This window comes from Mirounga angustirostris, unplaced genomic scaffold, assembly GCF_029215605.1.
Source record: "Mirounga angustirostris isolate CCGP_5_RB_7025 unplaced genomic scaffold, mMirAng1.0.hap1 SCAF_15, whole genome shotgun sequence".
Classification (NCBI taxonomy): domain Eukaryota; kingdom Metazoa; phylum Chordata; class Mammalia; order Carnivora; family Phocidae; genus Mirounga; species Mirounga angustirostris.
Window position 1 is genome coordinate 80,469,642 of NW_026991723.1, and position 24,495 is coordinate 80,494,136.

A 24,495-nucleotide genomic window follows, 5' to 3' on the forward strand; every position below is an offset into this window, starting at 1 on the left:
TTATATCAGACAAATTAGATTTTAAACCAAAGACTATAATAATAGATGAGGAAGGACACTATATCCTACTTAAAGGGTCTATCCAACAAGAAGATCTAACAACTGTAAATATCTATGCCCCTAACATGGGAGCAGCCAATTATATAAGCCAATTAATAACAAAAGCAAAGAAACACATCGACAACAATACAATAATAGTAGGGGACTTTAACAACACCCTCACTGAAATGAACAGATCATCTAAGCAAAAGATCAACAAGGAAATAAAGACTTTAAATGACACACTGGACCAGATGGACTTCACAGATATATTCAGAACATTCTATCCCAAAGCAACAGAATACACATTCTTCTCTAGTGCCCATAGAACATTCTCCAGAATAGATCACATCCTAGGTCACAAATCAGGTCTCAACTGGTACTAAAAGATTGGGATCATTCCCTGCATATTTTCACACCTCAATGCTTTGAAACTAGAACTCAATCACAAGAGGAAAGTCGGAAAGAACTCAAATACATGGAGGCTAAAGAGCATCCTACTAAAGAATGAATGGGTCAACCAGGAAATTAAAGAAGAATTAAAAAAATTCATGGAAACAAATGAAAATGAAAACACAACTGTTCAAAATCTTTGGGATGCAGTAAAGGCGGTCCTAAGAGGAAAGCATATAGCAATACAAGCCTTTCTCAAGAAACAAGAAAGGTCTCAAATACAAAACCTAACCCTACACCTAAAGGAGCTGGAGAGAGAACAGCAAATAAAGCCTAAACCCAGCAGGAGAAGAGAAATAATAAAGATCAGAGTAGAAATCAATGAAATAGAAACCAAAAGAACAGTAGAACAGATCAATGAAACTAGGAGCTGGTTCTTGGAAAGAATTAACAAGATTGATAAACCCCTGGCCAGACTTATCAAAAAGAAAAGAGAAAGGACCCAAATAAATAAAATCATGAATGAAAGAGGAGAGATCACAATCAACACCAAAGAAATACAAACAATCATAAGAACATATTATGAGCAACTATATGTCAACAAATTAGACAATCTGGAAGAAATGGATGCATTCCTAGAGATGTATCAACTACCAAAACTGAACCAGGAAGAAATAGAAAACCGGAACAGACCTATAACCACTAAGGAAATTGAAGCAGTCATCAAAAATCTCCCAACAAACAAAAGCCCAGGGCCAGATGGCTTCCCAGGGGAATTCTACCAAACATTTAAAGAATTAATACCTATCTTTCCGAAACTGTTCCAAAAAATAGAAATGGAAGGAAAACTTCCAAACTCATTTTATGAGGCCAGCATTACCTTGATCCCCAAACCAGACAAAGACCCCATCAAAAAGGAGAATTACAGACCAATATCCTTGATGAACATGGATGCAAAAATTCTCACCAAAATACTAGCCAATAGGATGCAACAGTACATTAAAAGGATTATTCACCACGACCAAGTGGGATTTATCCCTGGGCTGCAAGGTTGGTTCAACATCCGCAAATCAATCAATGTGATACAATACATTAATAAAAGAAAGAACAAGAACCATATGATCCTCTCAATAGATGCAGAAAAAGCATTTGACAAAGTACAGCATCCTTTCTTGATCAAAACTCTTCAGAGTATAGGGATAGAGGGTACATACCTCAATATCATAAAAGCCATCTATGAAAAACCCACAGCGAATATCATTCTCAATGGGGAAAAACTGAGAGCTTTCCCCCTAAGGTCAGGAACGCGGCAGGGATGTCCACTATCACCACTGCTATTCAACATAGTATTAGAAGTCCTAGCCACAGCAATCAGACAACAAAAAAGAAATAAAAGGCATCCGAATCAGCAAAGAAGAAGTCAAACTCTCACTGTTTGCAGATGATATGATACTTTATGTGGAAAACCCAAAAGACTCCACCCCAAAACTGCTAGAACTCATACAGGAATTCAGTAAAGTGGCAGGATATAAAATCAATGCACAGAAATCAGTGGCATTCCTATACACCAACAACAAGACAGAAGAAAGAGAAATTAAGGAGTCGATCCCATTTACAATTGTACCCAAAACTATAAGATACCCAGGAATAAATCTAACCCAAGAGGCAAAGGATCTGTACTCAGAAAACTATAAAATACTCATGAAAGAAATGGAGGAAGACACAAAGAAATGGAAAAACGTTCCATACTCATGGATTGGAAGAACAAATACTGTGACGATGTCAATGCTACCTAGAGCAATCTACACATTCAATGCAATCCCCATCAAAATACCATCCACTTTTTTCAAAGAAATGGAACAAATAATCCTAAAATTTGTATGGAACCAGAAAAGACCCCGAATAGCCAGAGGAATGTTGAAAAAGAAAAGCAAAGCTGGCGGCATCACAATCCCGGACTTCAAGCTCTATTACAAAGCTTTCATCATCAAGACAGTACGGTACTGGCACAAAAACAGACACATAGATTAATGGAACAGAATAGACAGCTCAGAAATGGACCCTCAACTCTATGGTCAACTAATCTTCAACAAAGCAGGAAAGAATGTCCAATGGAAAAAAGACAGTCTCTTCAACAAATGGTGTTGGGAAAATGGGACAGCCACATGCAGAAGAATGAAACTGGACCATTTCCTTACACCACACACAAATATACTCAAAATGGTTGAAAGACCTCAGTGTGAAGCAGGAGTCCATCAAAATCCTAAAGGAGAACACAGGCAGCAACCTCTTTGTCCTCAGCTGCAGCAACCTCTTCCTAGAAACATCGCCAAAGGCAAGGGAAGCAAGGGCAAAAATGAACTATTGGGACTTCATCAAGATAAAAGCTTTTGCACAGCAAAAGAAACAGTCAACAAAACCAAAAGACAACCGACAGAATGGGAGAAGATATTTGCAAATGACATATCAGATAAAGGGCTAGTATCCAAAATCTATAAAGAACTTATCAAACTCAACACCCAAAGAACAAAGGATCCAATCAAGAAATGGGCAGAAGACATGAACAGCCATTTTTCCAAAGAAGACATCCAAATGGCCAACAGACACATGAAAAAGTGCTCCACATCACTCGGCATCAGGGAAATCCAAATCAAAACCTCAATGAGATACCACCTCACAACAGTCAGAATGGCTAAAATTAACAAGTCAGGAAACGATAGATGTTGGCGGGGATGCGGAGGAAGGGGAACCCTCCTACACTGTTGGGAATGCAAGCTGGTGCAGCCACTCTGGAAAACAGTATGGGGGTTCCTCAGAAAGTTGAAAATAGAGCTACCATATGACCCAGCAATTGCACTACTGGGTATTTACCCCAAAGATACAAATGTAGGGATCCAAAGGGGTACGTGCACCCTGATGTTTATAGCAGCAATGTCCACAATAGCCAAAGTGTGGAAAGAGCCAAGATGTCCATCGACAGACGAATGGATAAAGAAGATGTGGTACTTATGTACAATGGAATATTATGCAGCCATCAAAAGGAATAAAATCTTGCCATTTACATCAACGTGGATGGAACTGGAGGGTATTATGCTGAGCGAAATAAGTCAATCAGAGAAAGACATATATCATATGATCTCACTGATATGAGGAATTCTTAATCTCAGGAAACAAACTGAGGGTTGCTGGAGTGGTGGGTGGTGGGAGGGATGGATGGCTAGGTGATGGACACTGGGGAGAGTATGTGCTATGGGGAGCACTGTGAATTGTATAGGACTGTTGAATCACAGACCTGTACCTCTGAAATAAATCATACATTATATGTTAAAAAAAGAGGAAGATAGTAGGAAGGGAAAAATGAATGGGGGGAAATCAGAGGGGAGACGAACCATGAGAGACTACGGACTCTGAGAAACAAACTGAAAGTTCTAGAGGGGAGGGGGTTGGGAGGATGGGTTAGCCTGGTGATGGGTATTAAAGAGGGCACATTCTGCATGGAGCACTGGGTGTTATATGCTGACAATGAATCATGGAACACTCCATCAAAAACTAATGATGTAATGTATGGTGATTAACATAATAAAATAAAAAAGAAAGTAAGCAAAGATTTTGTTGGGTATGCTACTTTTATTATTTGTTCTTTTTGCTCTATTATTATGAATAATAGGTCAAATATAATTATGAACAATTTTAAAGCCACAGAAAGAATATAGTTAAGATGTGGTCCTTGTCCTTAAAGAGCTCGCAGTGCAGCGGCTGAGACAAGATACATAACTAAATGCAAGAACGTGCCGTGATGCACTGCTGCTGTGTTGCTTATAAACAGAGCTAGTTCCTACAGTATCCTCCCTATGAAAGGAGGAGGGTCAGGCTTCTCTATGGGGAAGAGGCCTGAGAGAGGAGGTGATTCTTTCACCAGCTTCTTCAGGCCAATATAAGGGAAAGCAGTCCTGAGGGGGAAAGGCCTAAAGGTGTACAATAGTACAGTGCCACCCAAATGGCCACCAAGCATAATGCCACTACCCTTGGTTCTGTACAGCTTAAACATAAGGTAAGGTAGAGCAAGACAAAAGGTAGTTGGAGAGAGATGGGGAGAAGATCATGGAGGACTCTGAGGACCACACTAAAAACTGTACTTTATCTTGATGGCCAGTAAAGCATTTTGTACTGGGGAGTTATGTAGTCATGTGTCTCTAAGATCAGTGTAGAGAATACTGTGGAAGAGAATTACGAAAAGGATGTCCAGGAGGAAAATGATCAATGTAAATTTCAGTAATCAATTTGAAGAATAAACAAAAAATGCTTAACATTTTACCATTTTCTTGGGTGTCATCTGCATTTGCATTGGTGAGGAAGGTGAGTCCAGCCAAATGGAATACATCTGCATTGTTGCGGCCACCACCTGCCCCACAGCCCAGGTCGCTCGTCTCTAAGACTTGAAACACCTGTCCAAAGGTAATTAGCTAATTAAATAATTCTTAGGAGTTAACTAAAGGCAACATGTTGAGTCTATTTAGATGTATAAATCATTCCTCTGAAGAACTAAAGGTACAAGTTGTCACATGGTTATAACAAATGAGATCACTCATTTGTCAAACGGTCAAAAACCAAATTTCCCAACTTCATTTTTTTAGTTTGACCTTTTATATTTACAAACACATACGTATTGAAAATTAAAACAAGAACTAAGTTTTAAGTTTGGTGAGAAGATTCTCAGGAACCAACCCATGCTGTTTTGTACATAGAACGCACGCTGTGATCAATATAACATATAAATAATAAATAAATAAACACACGAATTAGTGAATTACCAGACAAATTAATTTTTAAGTTGCTTAAGAAAAAAAAAGGAGCACAACCTCTTGTGTTTTGGGTAAAAAGACTCTAGGTTCTAAGTGGGTGAGAATTTGTTTGGGGAAGCTTATTCCAGTTTTAATTTTGATCCCCAATTTTTTTTTTCTTTTCTGAATGTTTTTAACTGTATAGTTTTTTTTTTTCTTTCTTGTTCAAAGAAATTCAAGCCTAGATAATATTAGCAGGGCGTAGGGGTGATAAATGGGAATTTAGGGGAATTGAATAATTTTCATTCTTTTGTGCCACAGATTTTAAAGAGAGTGAAAAAAGAAAACAAAACCAAAAACCTTCCAGAGGCTGCCTTCCAGGCTTCTATTGTGCTGCTACTATAAAGCCCCCAATTCTTCAATATCAAGCCCCCCCCCCCAGTTGATGGCAATTTTGCCTCATGAGTATAATTGCCATCTTGGTCATATGTTTTTAAAGTGCTTATTTCGGGACGCCTGGGTGGCTCAGTCGGTTAAGCGTCTGCCTTCAGCTCAGGTCATGATCCCAGGGTCCTGGGATCGAGTCCCGCATCAGGCTCCCTGCTCTGCGGGGAGCCTGCTTCTCCCTCTGCCTCTGCCCCTCTCTCTCTCTCTCTCTCATGAAAAAATAAATAAAATCTTTAAAAAAAAAGTGCTTATTTCTACACTTGGAAAAACAAAAAAGGATAAATCTATGCTTTAGGGACTAATGTGGGGTTGCCTTGCCTTCCTAAGAACCATTGTTTTGAGTATATTACAGAAAACCAGGCCTGGTCATCCCCTAATTCTTCCCCACAACCTATCCTAGGGCCATACTTCATGAAGCATTGCACAGAGTCACCCCATGCAGCAGCAACCAAGGCCATGCACTACTTAACTCTTTCCACAGGCTTCTTGGCTCTCCTTTGGACTCCGTATATAGCACTGTCCACTGCTGATAGACCCACCCAGGAACTTGACTCAGTTGCTATATCAAGAGCTACATGTTGGCCTGGAGAATATGCAACTGCTGTTGGAGACAGATGGACCTAAAAGATATTTGAAAGAGAAAAGAAAAGGTCATTTGTGTGAGACAAACCTTCACAAGTAGTGACATTTACAGTCTCCTTTACTCAGAAGAAAATTTGGTTGTGACTCATAATTTGTGGCTCACCTGGAGTTGGTTGCCACACTTTTCTTCGATATTCAACCAGACTGAGTCAGACACCAACTCTGCTGTCTGCTCTCCTGTGACGATGTAATAGACCAGGAGACGGGCTGAAGGAACCATGTTTTGTGTCACTGGAATGTTTATGCTTTGGTAAGATGAATCTGGAAGTTTCTCCCTTGTGCCAAAGTGAACAATTTTGCCCTTGGATAAAATCTAAAAAATAAACAGCAGTAGTAGCCATTAAAAACAAAATCTTTTGTAGTGAAAAGAAGGGCCATATACACCCCAATGTTTATAGTGGCAATGTCTGCAATAGCCAAACTGTGGAAAGAGCCGAGATGCCCTTCAACAGATGAATGGATAAAGAAGATGTGGTCCATATATACAATGGAATATTACTCAGCCAGCAGAAAGGATGAATACCCAACTTTTGCATCAACATGGATGGGACTGGAGGAGATTATGCTAAGTGAAATAAGTCAAGCAGAGAAAGTCAATTATCATATGGTTTCACTTATTTGTGGAACATAAGGAATAGCAAGGAGGACATTAGGAGAAGGAAGGGAAAAATGAAAGGGGGAAATCGGAGGGGGAGACGAACCAGGAGAGACTATGGACTCCGAGAAAGAAACTGAGGGTTTTAGAGGGGAGGGGGGTGGGGGGATGGGTTAGCCTGGTGATGGGTATTAAGGAGGGCACGTACTGCATGGAGCACTGGGTGTTATACGAAAACAATGAATCATGGATCACTACATCAAAAACTAATGATGTACTGTATGGTGACTAACATAACATAAAAAAATAAAAATAAAAATAAAATGCAGGGGCGCCTGGGTGGCTCAGTTGGTTAAGCGACTGCCTTCGGCTCAGGTCATGATCCTGGAGTCCCTGGATCGAGTCCCGCATCGGGCTCCCTGCTCAGCAGGGAGTCTGCTTCGTCCTCTGACCCTATCTCCTCTCATGTGTTCTCTCTCTCTCAAATAAATAAATAAAATCTTAAAATAAAATAAAATAAAATAAAATAAAATAAAATGCAAAAAAAAAAAAAAACCCAACAAACTCTTTGCTTCAGGATGGAGCTTAGAGCTGGAGTAGAAATTATATGAAAGATAAAGAAAGTTAACAAGCATGGGCCCACTTTATGTTAGAAACTTTTACGTTCACTTAATTCCTTTCTTTCTCACAAGAACCAGGATAGGAATATTACCACCATTGTGCAGATAGATAAAGGGACTGGGGCTCAGGAATTAACTAAATGTCATACTGATTTTAGCTCAAAATCACATAACTAGGAAATCAGAGAGCTAAGATTTCACCCCAAATCTGCTTAAGTCATCACACTGTCACTAAAATCTCTTTCGTTTTATTGATTAAAAAAAAAATAGATGAGTAAGTGGAGTGCATCTTATTTGGGAATTAAGTTTTAATGCCAGAGATTAGGTTCTAAACTGGAGGCACATGGTTAAAAAAAACAAAAAACAAAAAAACTTACAAATCATATGAAGCCAAAATGTCTTCAAAGATCCCTTAAATTGTCCTTGGAGAGCAAGACTGCATATGTGGTTTTGGTACACAGTCCCTACACAGGTCCCACAATTCTTCATCAGTCGCTATGATCTGTGTTCCTCATTTCTTTTTTAATTTCTTTCTCAAAAATGTTGAAAAAGCCATCACCACCCGTTTGGCCTGGCCATCGGAATAACACATCCCATTTCTTTGAAAATTGTCAGGGTTTTCCCCACCTTCTGTCCTAAGGTTCTACCCACAGGCTTGATTGACCACCTTCGTTTAATATAAGTGACATAAGAGGAATGCTGCTAAACTACAGAATTGGAGTAGGTATCGTATGACTCAACTCTTAAGAGCAGGACTTTTATGCCAACGAAACGCACACACTTGAAATAGGTCTAGGCATGTATCTGTGGCCATGAACTAGGGCAGAGGTAATGTGAGGACTTAATCAGGCTCTCTCTCTGGAATAATCAGGCACTCTTTGGTGAAAGGCGTATCAGACAAGGAGTCAGAGGTTCCCGTTCAAATAGAAATCTTCCTCTTCCTAGCTAAGTGACCATGGCAAACCTCTTTTTTTTTAAAGATTTTATTTATTTATTTGACAGAGAGCGAGACAGCGAGAGCAGGAACACAAGCAGGGGGAGTGGGAGAGGGAGAAGCAGGCTTCCCGCTGAGCAGGGAGCCTGATGCGGGACTCGATCCCAGGACCCTGGGGTCATGACCTGAGCTGAAGGCAGACGCTTAACGACTGAGCCACCCAGGCGCCCCACGGCAAACCTCTTAACCTCCCTGTTCCTCAGTTTCATCATCTAGGAAACGGTCATGAAAATCATGGCCCATCTCAAAGGTTTTTGAAAAACTGGTTACCAAATTCGATTATGTTCTTGAAAGTGCTTTGTAAAAACAAATGTAAGGGATCATTCTCATGTTCCTCTGTTAATAAAGAGAGATGTCCAGGTAGGGGAAGAGACAGATGTAAATTTATCATTACTGTACTTACCAAGTAATTATAGTGAGTTATTTTCTCAATATATGGACTTCTGGGGGTAACAATAATATTCAGATATTCTCCCACAAGCAAAGGTTTATAGTTTTCAATCCAGTCAATATAAAGGTAACTTTGGCTGAGAGATGAATATGCTATTGCTTGGTAATCTTTGCTGGCCTGATCTTCTTCTGGAAGATCTGGGTCATCAGTCCTGACCTGAAAAGAAAAATTTCAAAAGAGACATGTGGACTGTGATGAAATATTTTCTGTGAAAAAATATGTTTTAAATTTCTTTCCTTGCTTTATAAATTTCTAAATTTCACAACACCAAATGCTAAAGGAAAAAAAGACTCCATTACTCCAATGTTTGTACAGCTGTGGTATCAAGTAACAAAGACTATGGACAATAATTGGAATAATATGGAATTATGAGCTATGGTGGGAAAGTCTGGTGAAGTGAAGAGGGAAAGATGCTACTGGAACAAATATTAGCACTCTCCCTGAAATGTCATGGCAATCTGAGGACTCTTCTTCCTATGGGTTGGCAGGGTAAGAGAAGGGTATCAGTGGGAAGGTCTTGAGGACTGGGGACAAGAGTTGTAAACGAACATCACACAGACTCTCTGGTCCACTTTCAGTGTGAAGTGGTGGCACAAGAGATGCACCTATAAATACGGAATGGGGCAGAGATGGTATCATGGCAGCAATATCCACTTTTGACAGCAAAGGGGCTATTAGCTCATGCTCTGGAGTGAGATAGGCATTGGTTTGCATCCCAGGGCTGCCGTTTTTTAACTATGGATAAGTTATTTAATCACAAGAGAGGTTAGAAGCCCCCCTTTCCTCAGCTGCAAAATGGCAAAGAGAATATTCTCTAACTCATGGAGCTGACTAACTGGGTATTAAATGTGTTCTGCATAAAGCTCTTAGCATTTCGTAAGTGCTCAGTAGATGACAGTGAATGCGTACATGCTGCAGTCATTGATGTGCATTATTAATTTATTCATTTTTTATTTGGGATTGGGAACTTAAGCATTATTTGCTAGGAGAGAAGCCTATTAACTGAGCTCGAAGGTGAAGTGGTTTATGCAGCTAGGAAAAAGGGAAGCTTCCATGTTTGACCTTTTTGTGTCCCTGAAAAAAGATAAAAGGTGGGAGTGAAGGAGAGAATATTTCTACCACTGACTTTCACTACTGAAAGAAGCCATTCTGAAGCTTCTAGATTCTAATATAGTCTTACTAATATAAAAGAAAATAATTAATTCCCAAATAAAAAATGATAGACTTATCTTCCTCAAGGACCATTCAATGGATTAGCATATTGCCTCTGGTTCTTATGGTGGGGTTTTTCCCCTTTGGATGTGAAATTGTGGATCTCTGGACTCATGTTTAAAATCTGCCGCATCTGTTCTGCACACTAGCCAAAACACACAATCAAAAGCACACACTGTCCTAGAAAATTCAACAGGAGAATTCAGCTCACGTTAAACTCCAGCACCGTTGCTCCAGATGGAAGATTAATCACAAATGAAGCTACTCCATCACTGGAACGTGTTACACTTTTCTTTGACTCCAAGTCAGACATCTCCTGGTTTACATCAACCGTGTGTGCACTCAGGGTCACCGGGACCCCTCCTACCAATTGATCCAGCGAATCCTTAACCTGCACCTGTTTGTCAGAATAGTCCAAAGTAGCTCGTCACTACTTTTTAAAAGCAGAACAATTCTGAAATAATTTTTCTTCCTCCCCACAAAAATATAAATTATTCATGTTTACTTCAGTAAAGAGAAGCATGTTCTTAGATTATAGGAAGGTTCTATTTAGTTATTTAGTTATGTCATTTTCGAATGCATTCCCTGTACATCAAGCAGACTCAGGACATAAATATCATTCTACTAAGTCCATTAAGTAGATGTGATAAGGTCTTCTGCTACCTAACTTCTGTGATTCTTCAGCGCGTTTAGAACTGGATAAAGGAGAAAATGAGGCAATCACTTCTGGGAGTAATTCTCTTAGACATGACAAATAATACATTCATATTTTTTTCTCTTAACCTTTACCTCTCACTGCCATGCATGTGGCCATACATAATTTCCACAAAGATATGCTTTATGTTATTTTATTTTTATATGTGATAGAAAATATACAAAAGATTTTAAAATAATATAGATATATTCAATATAATAGTATTATATTTATGGTATTTTTTATATATTATATATTATCTATAATATACCATAAATTATCACACATATCCTATAATAACATATATTATAATATACTTATATGTATGAAAGAAGCTACAAGCATATCCAAAGGTTACTTTAGCTTGGCAAATCTTTTTCTCTTAAAAGCCAGTGATCACTTAAGCCACTCTCTTAAGACAGTGAGTATTAAGTACATTTTAACTATACCAAATTTGATTTTTAAAAGCAACACATTTTAAGAATAAAAAAATAAAACCCTATGTTCTAGCTTTCTAAGTTAAAGACAGGGAACAAAAATTTCCATCTTAAAAATATAATATGTATTACATATAATGAAATATATAACACTAAATAAAATAGAATTAGAAAGTCAAATGAACGTATTAACACTGTATTATCAGCATTTTAAAAAGGAAAAGTGGAAGGAGGAGAGAAAATATTAAAAGGGAAGGAAGAAGAAGAAAAAACCCCCAAAAAACAGAGAACAGAGAGAATAGAGAGGCAAGGACCAAAAGAGCCAAAATGGAAAGAATGGAGAATGGTACAGAGAGAGAACATGAGACAAGAGTTATGGCAAGGACCACAGGGGCAGACTGAAAAGCACAGAAATGCAAACGGAGATGACACAGGAAGTAAAAAATAGTGAGAGAATGGGGTTTTACTTTCAAGGAATGATATTCCTATTTTAAGGATTTTGGAGAACATGCCACCAAATAATTTTAAATGTTAGCATTTTTTAAACTACAGGCTCATGGTGTTTTATTTACATATAATTAATGCAATGCTTTTTAAGGGAGTGCCTAACACAGTCTACCTTCCTAAATACTGACACTTGTTCTGAGGGTTGAAATCGCTCCCGAGGCTGAAGCTGACCTGCAGTCTCCTACCCCCCTCCTCATCTCTAGGAGGGGCAGGTTTTGCAGATGAGTTTTCTCTGTGATTCCCTTCTCCAGCACCCCGCCCCTGTTTGCCACCCTCATGCTTTCTGTAAACAGAAAAAGACAACCATATTTATCAATTTTCTCTCTTTCATCTACCTTGACAGAATATGGAATCCCAGGCTTCAAGAAAAGAGGAGTAGCAACCAAATTCAGTTTGTAGGGAGAGAGGACATATCTGATGCCAGGAATTTCCGCCTCTTCAGAAAATCCACCTAAAGAAATGACATGCATCACATTGAGGGCTATACCGCTCGGTATGGGGATCTAGCTTACCTGAGTGCGTCTCCACAGACTCATTCACTCACTGGCTCCATTCCTGCATTCATTCATCAGGAGTAAGTTGGGCATGGGTCTTGATTCCAAGGGACAGTGCAGAGAAAAGTTTACACCTCAGGTGTTTCCAAAGCCTTGCATCCAAGGCTTGTGTATAGAGTCGCCCCTTGTAGAAGGAGACTATAGGGTTGGACTGAGGAGGACTGTGAGGAAGGGACACCACTTTTTGTCAGTGACCTGAGTTTCAGTTGAATATGTACAAGGGATGATGGAAAGAAGGAAAGGACTAGACACTAAGTTTATAGGGGTTCACAGGGATATGGAGAGAAATGGAGAAGACATAGAAAGAGTGCTTGAGGTAAAAGGAGCCCTGAGAGTCCACCGGTAGGAGCCCAATAACATACAAAGCTCCAGTATCCTTAAACTCCTTTCCAGTATTCATCCCTAACACACCTATACATATCCTATACTTCAGCCAACTGGATAATCAACTGGGTAATCTCAAAGATCAAGTCTTGTCTTCCACCCTTGGTACATCCCCTCTATAGAGGGTGTCCCATTTCACCCCCATCTACCATCCCTGCCTCAAAACCCTACTTATCCTTCAAGATTGATCATCTTCAGGATATTGTCTGTGGTTGCTCAATAGTCACCTAGGAGCTTACCTTCCTCTGGAGATCAGTAGCATTAAGTACTTTGCTTATTGAGCACAAATAGAATTCCTGCTTATAACAAAATTCTTTGTTTCCCTGTCTTACAGCTGATGCTAGTGGTAAGCCACTTGAGTGTTGGGATTATACATCATTCATATTTGCAAGCCTGTATGTTTAGCAACACTCTGAAAATCTCATAAATATTGTTTAATGGTATTTATTTGAAATAAATTGAGAAAAAGTAAAAGTAAAAAAGAAACATTAAAGTCATGTCAAAAATAATACCCTGGGCAAGGAGTATCATTCTCTAATATCTATTGATCATCTGATATATACAAGGAACTCAACAACTGAATAATTATCTCAATACTTCATTCTACTACTCTTAAAGGACAAATTTAAAGAGGTGGAAGGGGCATTAGGGATCATCTGGTCTAATTCCCATGTTATTAAAAAAAAAGGACTAGTGTGGTTAAATTATTTGTTCAAGTTAGTTTAAGGATTCAATATAAACCTGAAAATATAAAGAACATCAGTAATCAAGATACCAGAAGTAAGACAAATTGACCTAATTTGGAGTAATAATTAATGACTATTAAAAACCACTGGAATGGGTTGAGAGCATTAGATAAGATTTTAAGGATGCTAAGAAGGTAGTAGGTAGGTAGGTAGGTAGGTAGGAGGAGGAGGAGGAGGGGGAGGAAGAAGAAGAAGAAGAAGGAAGAGGAGGAGAAGGAAGAGGAGGAGAAGGAGAAGGGGAAGAGGAGGAAGAAGGGGAAGAAAGGGGGGAGGAGGAGGATGAAGAAGATGAGGAAGAAGGGGAGGAGGAAGGAGGGGGTAAGGAAGAAAGAGGAGGAGGAGGGAGGATAGGAAGAAGAAGAAAGAGAAAAGGAGGTAGAGGAGAAGGGGGAGGAGGGGGCCTAACACTTATATGGTTCTCACTATGTGACATGTACTGTTTTAAGTACTTTGCATATGTTGACTCTCCAATCCTCACCACAGCCCTATGAGGTATATGCTATTATTGTACCCATTTTAGAAACATTACCTCCAATTTTATAGAATTCCTGAATATTACAGCTGAAAGGGGCTTTAGGAGGTATTTAGTTCAACTCCATCATTGTACAGATAAGGAGACTAAATGCAGTATCTTTCATTTGCATAGTACTTTATCAAACATTTTTACATATATAATCTCATTTTGATTTTTATTCTTACCAGGTAAGAACACTGGGGTGCTAGATGTTCAAGCCAGATATCAGGATATCAATATCAATTAGGCAGATGCTATCCCATTTTGCACTTGGGGTGATAAGAGAACAAATGACTAGAGTGTGGGAGAGCTCTATTCTAATCTGTTTTTAATGATATGAAAAGTAAAATTTAACTAAGAAAGAAAATAAAATACAAAAAAATTACAGAAATTATTTAAACTTTTAATATGCTGTCTAAATATTATTCAAGAGAAAGTTAAAAAATAAAAAAAACTTACCTGTAGACTCTATGACTGTTACACCAATGTAAAGGTACTTGTTGTTTAAATCTTCCAGACTGTCATAGGACAGTTCTTTAATTGCCGTTTCAGAGTTAAATGTGATTTGAGCAATTCCGTTTATCAACTTTTAAAAGCAGAAAATGAAAGAAGTATTTCAGAGAAGAACTTAACAGAGAAAAATTAACAAAATCTGACTTTACTAGCTTCTGAATAGAAGGCAACTATTAGAGGAATGGTTTATTGTCATCAGTAGGGTGAATGATTAAGTCTACAAATAAGCCCAGAATGTTATTTTCTACCTTATAGATATAGATGTATAGGAAGAGTCATAAACATTACGTGGTTCAACAGGACTTTTTTGCACTAGCTGACAAAGATTCCTTCTCCCGATCTTTGAGTCATCGTCCATCTTCTGGGCCTGCTTTCCAGCTTACTTTTGCTCCAGAGAGTTTGTTGGGTTTTATGCTATTTAATTTGTACCTCACTGCTTACATATTGAAACACTAATTTAAAAACACACAATGGATAGAGGGAGATGGAGTTAAGTCATATTTTTTAATTATTAACCACAATAGTAAAATAGATTTTTGCCTTATTTTTTCTTCTAAAATTGAGTAGCTTGAGGCCAGAGATTTTTGTCGTTTACCTTCAAATCTCAGTGTCTAGCATAGAATCTTACATTAAAAAGAGGTGTCTGCTTTATATCTTTTTTTAATTTTTTTAATTTTTTTTTTGTCTGCTTTATATCTTGAATAAATAAAACTCTTTGGAAAAGCATAGGCTAATTAACTGATGATACAAACCACACGGATATGCAAGAGTGAGCAGAATGACAGGAGTCCTTATCATCTGAGGTATAATGTCAAGAACACTGAACAAGGAAAAGGGGATCAGGGCTCAAATTTGAGCTCCAGCAACCACTAGCCCTTAACTGTGGACAAATAACTTCCCAGTGAATTCATTCACTCACAGATATTTATAGAGAACCTACTCTTTGCCAGGACTCAGGTTGGCTCTGGGCATATAACAGGAACAATTCAGACCCACAGAGAGTTTGGTGTAGAGAATGATAAATAAATAAACCACAGCAATAAAGAAGGGTTTCTCAATGTCAGCACTATTGACATTTTGGACAGGGGAATTTTTTGCTGCTGGGAGCTGCTCAGTGCACTGCAGGAGTTTGGCGCATCCTGGCCTCTATTTACTAAATGCCAGTGGCACCCTCCTTCCCTGTTGTGACAACCACAAATGTTCCTGGACATTGCTAAATGTCCCCTTGGTTGTAAACAATGTCTCTGGTTGAGAACCACTGTAATAAAGTATGAAACATACTCCACTAAGGGAGGCTCAAGGCCTAAGGGAGTACCTGGCAGGGGCAGCCAACCTAGTTTACAGGAGTCAGAGAGACTTCCCAGAGAAAGGGAGTTAACACTGAGACATTAAGAAGGAATTAGCCAGGCATCAAAGAAGCAGAAGGGACAAAGGGAAAGAACATTCCCAGGTAGACGGGGAAGCACTGCAAACACCTGGAGGCAAGAGAGACTAGTGTAAGTTCCAGGAACTGGAGTGACCAGCACCAGGGAGAGGAAATGGGGTGCAAGATAGGCTGGCGAGGGAAGCTGATGTCACGGACAGTGGACTTTATCCTGAGGACCAGGAGAAGCCAAGAGAGCATTTTAGCTTTGATTCCCACACCTATGTAAAATGAGGGGTTGGACTAGATGATTTGGAAGTGACTTTTCTTCAGCCTTCCTGATGTGTCTTTAGGTACAAGTGAACCCATCTTAACATCTTACCATTTTGTTTTGCAATGCTTTTTGCATCATTTCTTTTTGATCATCTTTTAAGTCGTCTCTTATTCCAAAAGTGATATAAACTTCAGCCTCGGTGACAACTTTATTATAAAAATATCTGCCAAACAATAATACCATAAAATTGTTTTGCTAACATGGTTACAATAAAATTCAGATCCAATGTAACAATTTAAAATTACGTAAAGCACCTGATACACTTTCATGTGTCTTCCATCCACTATTACATTTCATCCTCATAAAGCTATAAAAATAAAACCAAAGTGCAGATTTTTATTACTCTGTGCGAGATGAAAAAACGGATCTTGAGGAGATCAAAAGGTCTCAGGTCCAGGACTAGGATATACTGCTTCCTTGATGATTTTGGTATCAGTGGGGCTCAGTTCCCTATTTTCTTTTACATCTTTAAAAGCAGCATGCCCAATCTCATTGTAATATAAGTTCTTTTTTAACATTCTAACTGCATATTTCCTTTTTAGTTTGGAATTAAAATGAGGCTAAAGGAAATTTGCTGCATAGCAAATAACACTATAGCAAGAGCTAACCTTCCTTATCCATAGTCTGAACAAAGTATCTCCATTAAAAGAAGTCAGTTTCTAGAATTCTCTGTCAAATGAGCCTTTGTGTTGGTTTAGGCTATGTAACACTCCATCTTAGGAATAAATGCTAATAAGAAAGGCAGTATAGGGTAGTATTGAGGGCTTGAATTCTGAAACCAGACAGGCCATGCAACTTACTAGCTGTGTGATCTTGGGCAAATAATTTAATGTTTATGTACCTCTGTTTTTGTATTTGTCATATGGAGATAGAAATAGTATCTGCCTCACAGAGATTTCATAAAGATTAAGTGAGCTAATATATAGAGTACTTAGAGAAATGCCCAACACATACAGTTATATAAATTGGTTATTGTTACTAATTACTACATTGTATTGTCATTTTTTTTTAAGATTTTATTTATTTATTCGAGAGAAAGAGAGTGAGAGAGAGAGAGAGAGCATGAGAGGGGGGAGGGTCAGAGGGAGAACCAGACTCCCCACAGAGCAGGGAGCCCGATGCGGGTACTCAATCCTGGGATTCCAGGATCATGACCTGAGCTGAAGGCAGCCACTTAACTGATTGAGTCACCCAGGCGCCCTATATTGTCATTTTTAAATGACCTGAGTTTTCTTGCAAAACTAATGGCAATTCTCCACCGCCCCGTAAATCCACCACTTTTGTAGCTCCTTGCAGATGAAAGGTATGAAGGGAATCTATTTCCTTTGGGCTTGTCTTATAACTTGCTTTGGACAAAAGAATGTAGTAGAAGTCATGGTGAACCAGTCCTAAGCTCAGGTCTCAAGAGGACTTCCATTCTGCCACATTCTTTCTGTGGGCATTGCTGCTACTACAGGCTAATCTGCTGGATGATGAGAGATGCACAAAGTCCAACAGTCTTTGTCGCTTTAGTCAACTGCCAGACATGTGAGTAAGACCTCCCTAGACCAGTCAGCCCCCAGGTGACCTGCCAACTGATTACAGGCACACAGGTGAGCTCAGCTGACATTCAGCCTGGCCCAGATCAGCGAAATTGCCAGCTGTCTTGTAAATGGTTGTGGTTTTAAAGCATTGGGTCTTGAAGTAGTCATGTAGCATTAGCTGGTTGATTAAGCCATTAAAAAATGACAAGAAGGGCGCCTGGGTGGCTCAGTTGGTTAAGCGACTGCCTTCGGCTCAGGTCATGATCCTGGAGTCCCGGGATCGAGTACTGCATCGGGCTCCCTGCTCGGCGGGGAGCCTTCTTCTCCCTCTGACCCTCCCCCCTCTCATGTGCTCTCTGTCTCTCTCATTCTCTGTCTCAAATAAATAAATAAAATCTTTAAAAAAAAAATGACAAGAAGTGGGGCGCCTGGGTGGCTCAGTCGGTTGAGCATCTGCCTTGGCTCAGGTCGTGGTCCCAGGGTCCTGGGATCAAGACCCGCATCGGGCTCCCTGCTCCACACAGAGCCTGCTTCTCCCTCTGCCACTCCCCCTGCTTGTGTTCCCTCTCTCCCTTTGTCTCTCTGTCAAATAAATAAATAAATAATATTTTTTAAAAAATGACAAGAAGTAAAGGCTTCATATCTCAGTCCCAATATCCTAAGTCATGCTGGTTCCTAAACATACACATTGAACTTAAAACTTTAGGATTTTTTTGCTTTTGAGTAACCAAAAAAGCTAAAATCAGAATCAGTGAAAATTGGAATGAGTAAATAAACTATAGGCCTGATGTCTCCTCAATCAGTCAATCCCAAAGTCATAGAAAACACTTCCATTAAATCACAGATCACAACAATATATGTGTGTTTAGGTCAACACATTGTACACTTTAAACTTGCACAATGTTACATGTCAATGATATCTCAATAAAGTGGGGGGAAATCACACTTCTCACTTGAGCAACTATCACCAACAAGACTTGGCTCTTGATTTAGCTGGATAATCTGAAAAAAAAAAAAGAAAAGAAACTTTTTACCTTGCTTTTATAGTAATTTCAAAATCATTGAAGTCCTTATAGCCAATGAAATTCTTTTCTGGTTCTATTGAGACTGAAAAATGTGGCATCACTGAAAATAAAAACAAAGAGGTGATTTTACCATTTAAGTTAGAGTAGCCTTCTTTCTGGTATAGTTGGACAAGCTGTAACATCAACACAACATCCACCTTTTCATCGTCAAGATCATCATCATCATTGTCAACAATATCCGTGGGGCACCTGTCACTCTACCAGTCAGTGGTCTCTCCAGCTTTATGTACCAGAAGCACTTTGCTTCTACTTCGACTATAGCACTTATTATAGGCAATTGCTTATTTCCTTCACTGGAGTATGGGCTCCTTGAAAACAGAAAAGACTATACTCTATGTATCTTTGTATCTCTCCCCCTCCCACCCTTTTCATGAGTCTTAAACATAGTACACACTCAATGAAGGTTTATTAAATTAAAAATAGAAAATGGGGGTGCCTGAGTGGCTGAGTCATTAAGCGTCTGCCTTCGGCTCAGGTCATGATCCCAGGGTCCTGGGATCGAGCCCCACATCTGGCTCCCTGCTCAGCGGGAAGCCTGCTTCTCCCTCTCCCACTCCCCCTGCTTGTGTTTCCTCTCTGGCTGTGTCTCTCTCTGTCAAATAAATAAAATCTTTAAAAAAAAAATAGAAAATGAAAACTCTTGCTCATTTAAGAGTTCCCTCTTATTTCTCGTAGATAAAACCCATCTGGTCTCCAAATTCCAACATAAAACTCTGACTTTAGTCAAGAAGAGAAAGCTTACAATTAGCTAAAAGAAAGACCACCTATGCAAAATTTAAAATTAGGGCAGAAAGGAAGGCATTCTCCCTCTCTCTCATTGATTGCCCAAGAGAAAATCATTTCACCTGTCAAAATGGTACTGCCTTCTCTTTAGACCAACTAAGACCATGTACCAGGGCTCATGAACTCTAATTCTATTAACCAGCACAACCATTAATAGAAAATTGGGTAACAAGTGGCCCTGATATTCTGGATAAAGATTGACACATAAATATAAGATAAATATGAGATAGTTGGCTTCAGATATGGCTCATATTTTCTAGATAGAGAAGTCTAAAAGAGGAATGCACTTTGTTGCTCTAGGCTGCATTCCTATGTTACCAAAGATGAAGGCAGGTGTGTTCTCTCTATGGTATGAGGTGGAGGAAAACATTTCATCCCTTCGTCTAGTACCTACTTGCTATACAGCAGGCACACTCCTATTAATGGGGATATCCCAGTGAACAGAAAGGCACAAATCCTGTCCTTACTGAACTCACAGTCAAGCAGAGAAGACAGCGATAAGCAAATAATTACCCAGATAAACACCTACACCACAGTTATGAAAACCAATATATAAGTATAGGGAATCCTTCTCAGGAAAGAGAAGTTAAGAAAAGATTTGCTGAATAAATGGCTTTTCAGCTGAGACTTGAAAGATGAGTAGGAGCTGGCTAGGTAATCAGGGAGGGAAAAGTATTCTAGGCAGATGGAACATCATATCCAAAGTCACCACTGCTGGAGGGAAGGGGATGAATGGTATAAAATGAGGCTCGAGAGGAGGAAGGTGGGGGCCAGCTCAAAATTAGGATTTTGATTTTCATTAGCAAAGGAAGGAGGAACTATTGGGGACTTTTCAAAAGTGAAATAACATGATGAGATTTGCATTTCAAGATTTTGGCCAATACCAAGTGAAAATAGCTTGGAAGAAGAGATAGCAATTAGGAGGCTTTTGCAGTAGTCCAGGAGGGAGCCTGGTGATGAACTGATGAGGGTGGCCACAGATAGTAAGAGGTGGATGAATTCTAGATATACACAGGAAGCAGTAAAAATACTTGGAGGAAGGAAGATCAGTTAGGATTATAGGTTATTGAGAGCCCAAAATCTTTAAAGTTGTTTCAATGTAACAAATTTTTTGGGTCACTGTTTTGTTTGCTAATTGTTAAAATTTATGTACTTACTCTCCATATTATAAGTCTTCTGGAGGAATAAAAAATGACTTCAAGCAAAAGAAATCTAAATTTGGTATCAGAACACCTAAGTGCTCTAGTAAACAACTATAAGAGATGGAAAGATAGGGGCGCCTGAGTAGCTCAGTCAGTTGGGCGTCTGCCTTTGGCTCAGGTCATGATCCCAGGGTCCTGGGATTGAGCACTGCATTGAGCTCCTTACTCAGGGCAGAGCCTGCTTCTTCCTCTCCCTCCCTCTGCCTGCCACTCCCCTTCCGTGCTCTCTCTCTCTCTCTCTCTGTTAAATGAATAAATAAAATCTTTAAAAAGAAAAAGAAATGGAAAGATAAGCTATTTATATGTTAATTTTAGTCCATTAATATGATTGATTTCAAAATAAGAATATCTTAAATTTTCAGATAAATATATTAGGGATTTGTGAGCCAGAAGGAAAATGGTACTGAACGGGGGATGGAAATCCAGTTGTTCTTGTACTGTCACTAATTGGCTGTAATGACTTGAGTAAATCATTAGTCTTACTGGGTTCTGCTCACCTCATCTCTGCCTATTTAAGTTCCTTCTAAAATCATAATTTTTGACCTTAACTCGTCAAGCTCCATGGGGCAGTAGGTCTCTTCTGGCTCTATGATGAGGAACACAAGTCCAGAGAACTTGATGAGCTTGTTCAAGGGTAACAAGGGCATGCTGGAACTAGAGTCTAGGCATTCCAGCAACGACCACTCCCCCAACCTCCTCAACCTGTACTTCTAACCATCCCAGCCAGGCTGCCTCATCTTCATCTGGGAGTGATTTGGCATTAAGTTCACTAATGAAAAGCGTAACTACAAAAACACTAACTTTTTACAGGTAAACTTTTAATTGTCACAAATTACCATATTCTTTAATTTCAAAATATGTGGTTCCAGTTGTTGAAAAGTCCTCTTTATATTTAGCTCGGATTGTCCACACACCGTATCTGTGGAGAAAAAATATTCAAATTTATAGAAGTCATCAAATGTTTTCAATTTGCCCAGAGGAAATCTAATCGATTGCTGTTTTAAAGAGGAAAAAGAAAGTAGAGATGTATTTAGCCATTTTGTGTAGAACTTTAAGTAATAAACAGAAATAATTGAGTGTTTCTAGGATAATAAAAACTGTTCATTAATGTCTTTCATATATTGTGTTATTTTTTCAGATATTTTGTCTTAATATAGTCAAAAGCTCTGATTTGAAGAGCTTATGAAACTTGAGGATTAACTTAATCCTGGACCATAAGTATACTAACATAATACTAAAATCCACACTATAGTAGGACATCCATACTAACGCCTCTAGAAACATACAACAGGTCAAGCTGATCCAGATGATAAAACTCACACCTCACATAAAAGAAGTTATGGTTAGAGACAAAGTATGGTTCGTTTAAAGAGGAAAATGACCAGAATTTAATTAACAATCTTCATTTAAAAATATTTACTGAGCACTGGAGTAAGAACAGGAGATAAAAATGAACAAAACAGAAGAATTTCTGCCTTCATAGAGCTAACAGTCCATGGGATTTCCAATTCCCGCTTCTCCACTTACTGGCAGATTGGATTTGGGCAAGTTGCTTAACCTCATTTGTGCAATGAAAAAATAATATTTATCTTGCATGTTGGTTATGCAATCAATACACTTAATATTATGACTATCATCATCATCATTAATTCAATGAATATGTATCAAGTGCCTGTTATGTTAAAGTGCTGAAGATACAACAGTGAACAACACAGACAAAACAAAAAGGCAAATAAACAAAAAACAAATAAGTGTAACATTGAGATAAGTGCCATGAAGTAAATAAACAAGAGAGTTAGAAAAAGAGAGGGACTACAATAAACTATGCATCCAGGAATAGCCTCTTTGAAAAGGGAGCAGTTACTCTGTGTCCTAAAGAATGAGAAGGCAGCCTTGTGAAGAGCAAGCTGAAGCACATTCTAAGGAGAGGGAACAACATGTGCAAAGGTACTGGGATAGAAAAGTAGTGATCATGAGAGACCACCATGTCTGACACGTAATCTGTCAAGGGGCAAATGGCACAAAATAAAGTTGGATAATAGTTGGATAAATGATAATAATTATAAAGTAATAAGATCAATTCTGTATTATAGAGCATGTAGTATTTTCAAGGAAGTATACAATTTAAAAATTAAATCCCCAATTTCACTCACATTTCTAGAAAATATTCAGTGAATTAACTACAAACAACAAATTAATTGTGAACTCCCTTCCAGAGGGCAGAAAAATGACCACAAGGAGATTCTGCTTTAAAGTTATATTCAACCATTTATAAGTACACTTATTTTCCTACTCTATTATAAGTTCCTTGAAGGCAGGGGCTGTGGATTATTCATTTCTATTTTGTATATCTCACTCCCTATGTGCTTTGCACATACCAGGAATGTGTTCACCAAATATTTATTATGTTGCATTCTGTTAAAATGTGTTCTTAAATCCTTTAATATGAGGTCAAAAAAGGAAATGGCTCTGAGAACATTCTCCCTCTTGAAATCTGCTTTCTGGTAATCTATGCAGACAAAGACTATGGAGGATCAATATTTTTATAACTCTCAGAGCAAGGCATGGGACCACTCCAGCCTTTTAGACTGATAGTCTATTAGATTCCTTGAAGGGTAGAAGGTTGATGGTTTAAATGAAAAAAAGCCCACGGACTGTTTTTGCCTCTTCCAAATTTTTATTTCTATATATAAAGAGGATTGGTGGGAAGTATTGGGAGGTTTTTGTTTGCCAGAAACTGAGCCTCACTTCTCATTAGACTTAAATTTTCTTTTTAATGTTCAAACTTACATTATGTCCTTTTCACTTTTTATTTAAAAAATTTTAGGGTTTTTCTACTTTTTATCTGTTTTATTTTATCTTAATTCCAGTGAGTTAACATACAGTGTTATATTAGTTTCAGCATACGATAAAGTGATGCAACAATTCTGTACACCACCCCGTGCGCATCCCAAGTACACTCCTTTGCACACCCTCATTTCTTCCACGCTTATGCCCTTTGTTAACACCAGGTAGCTCCATTTGACTGGTTATCTGCCTCACAACCCAAAGATCCAGATGTGCTTTCTAGAGAAAACTTTATTAACAAATCTTTAAAATACTTAGGATTCGATGGAATCTTGAAGTCAGGGAAAGAGATGATTCCAGTATAATCATTTTCTTCTACAATGTCCACTTCTGATCCTTCGGGATCCTTTGAATAAAAACAAACATCCTCAAAGCACTTAAGCCACATTTAAAAAATCAGCTGATTATAATATCTTTGACCTACAGAAGTATTTACTAACAAAATCTACGTCTTCAAATTAAATATGAAGGAGGAAGATCACTTAAATGTTGTGGAAGGCAAATAGGGTTCATTTAAGCTACTTCCCTCCTTTTTGAAACTCTCCTCCACCTCCTGCTACACACACACACACACACACACACACACACACACACAGAGGAAGGGAGGGAAAGAAGGTTTATATTGGTATCAAGGATATCCTAGCCTCAATTATCCAGAAGAGACTCAACTTTCTATTGCATAACTAAAAAAAGAAATGTAACAATAATTGATGTTACAACTAACCAAATGTGAACTTACAGGCTTTATAGATACCAGAATCTAAATTTCATATCTGTTCATTTGAAGTTTTCCAAAGCAAATATTCTATAAAATGCTTTAACTAGCTAGACATTT

The 24,495-nt window shown here is 38.6% G+C and overlaps 1 protein-coding gene across 1 annotated transcript in view; it reads right to left on the reverse strand.

The window, feature by feature from the left end:
* C5 (complement C5) overlaps positions 1-24,495 on the reverse strand; it is a 115,843-nt gene that overhangs the window by 78,614 nt on the left and 12,734 nt on the right. The window contains exons 5-15 of the mRNA XM_064579704.1: positions 23,915-24,006; positions 21,650-21,732; positions 18,778-18,868; positions 16,269-16,383; positions 14,470-14,596; positions 12,148-12,263; positions 10,386-10,571; positions 8,915-9,118; positions 6,406-6,615; positions 6,131-6,280; positions 4,748-4,877 (exon numbers count right to left, since the gene is read on the reverse strand). Of these exons, the coding sequence (XP_064435774.1) occupies positions 4,748-4,877; positions 6,131-6,280; positions 6,406-6,615; positions 8,915-9,118; positions 10,386-10,571; positions 12,148-12,263; positions 14,470-14,596; positions 16,269-16,383; positions 18,778-18,868; positions 21,650-21,732; positions 23,915-24,006 (1,504 nt within the window). The remainder of the gene's footprint in view (positions 1-4,747; positions 4,878-6,130; positions 6,281-6,405; positions 6,616-8,914; positions 9,119-10,385; positions 10,572-12,147; positions 12,264-14,469; positions 14,597-16,268; positions 16,384-18,777; positions 18,869-21,649; positions 21,733-23,914; positions 24,007-24,495) is intronic.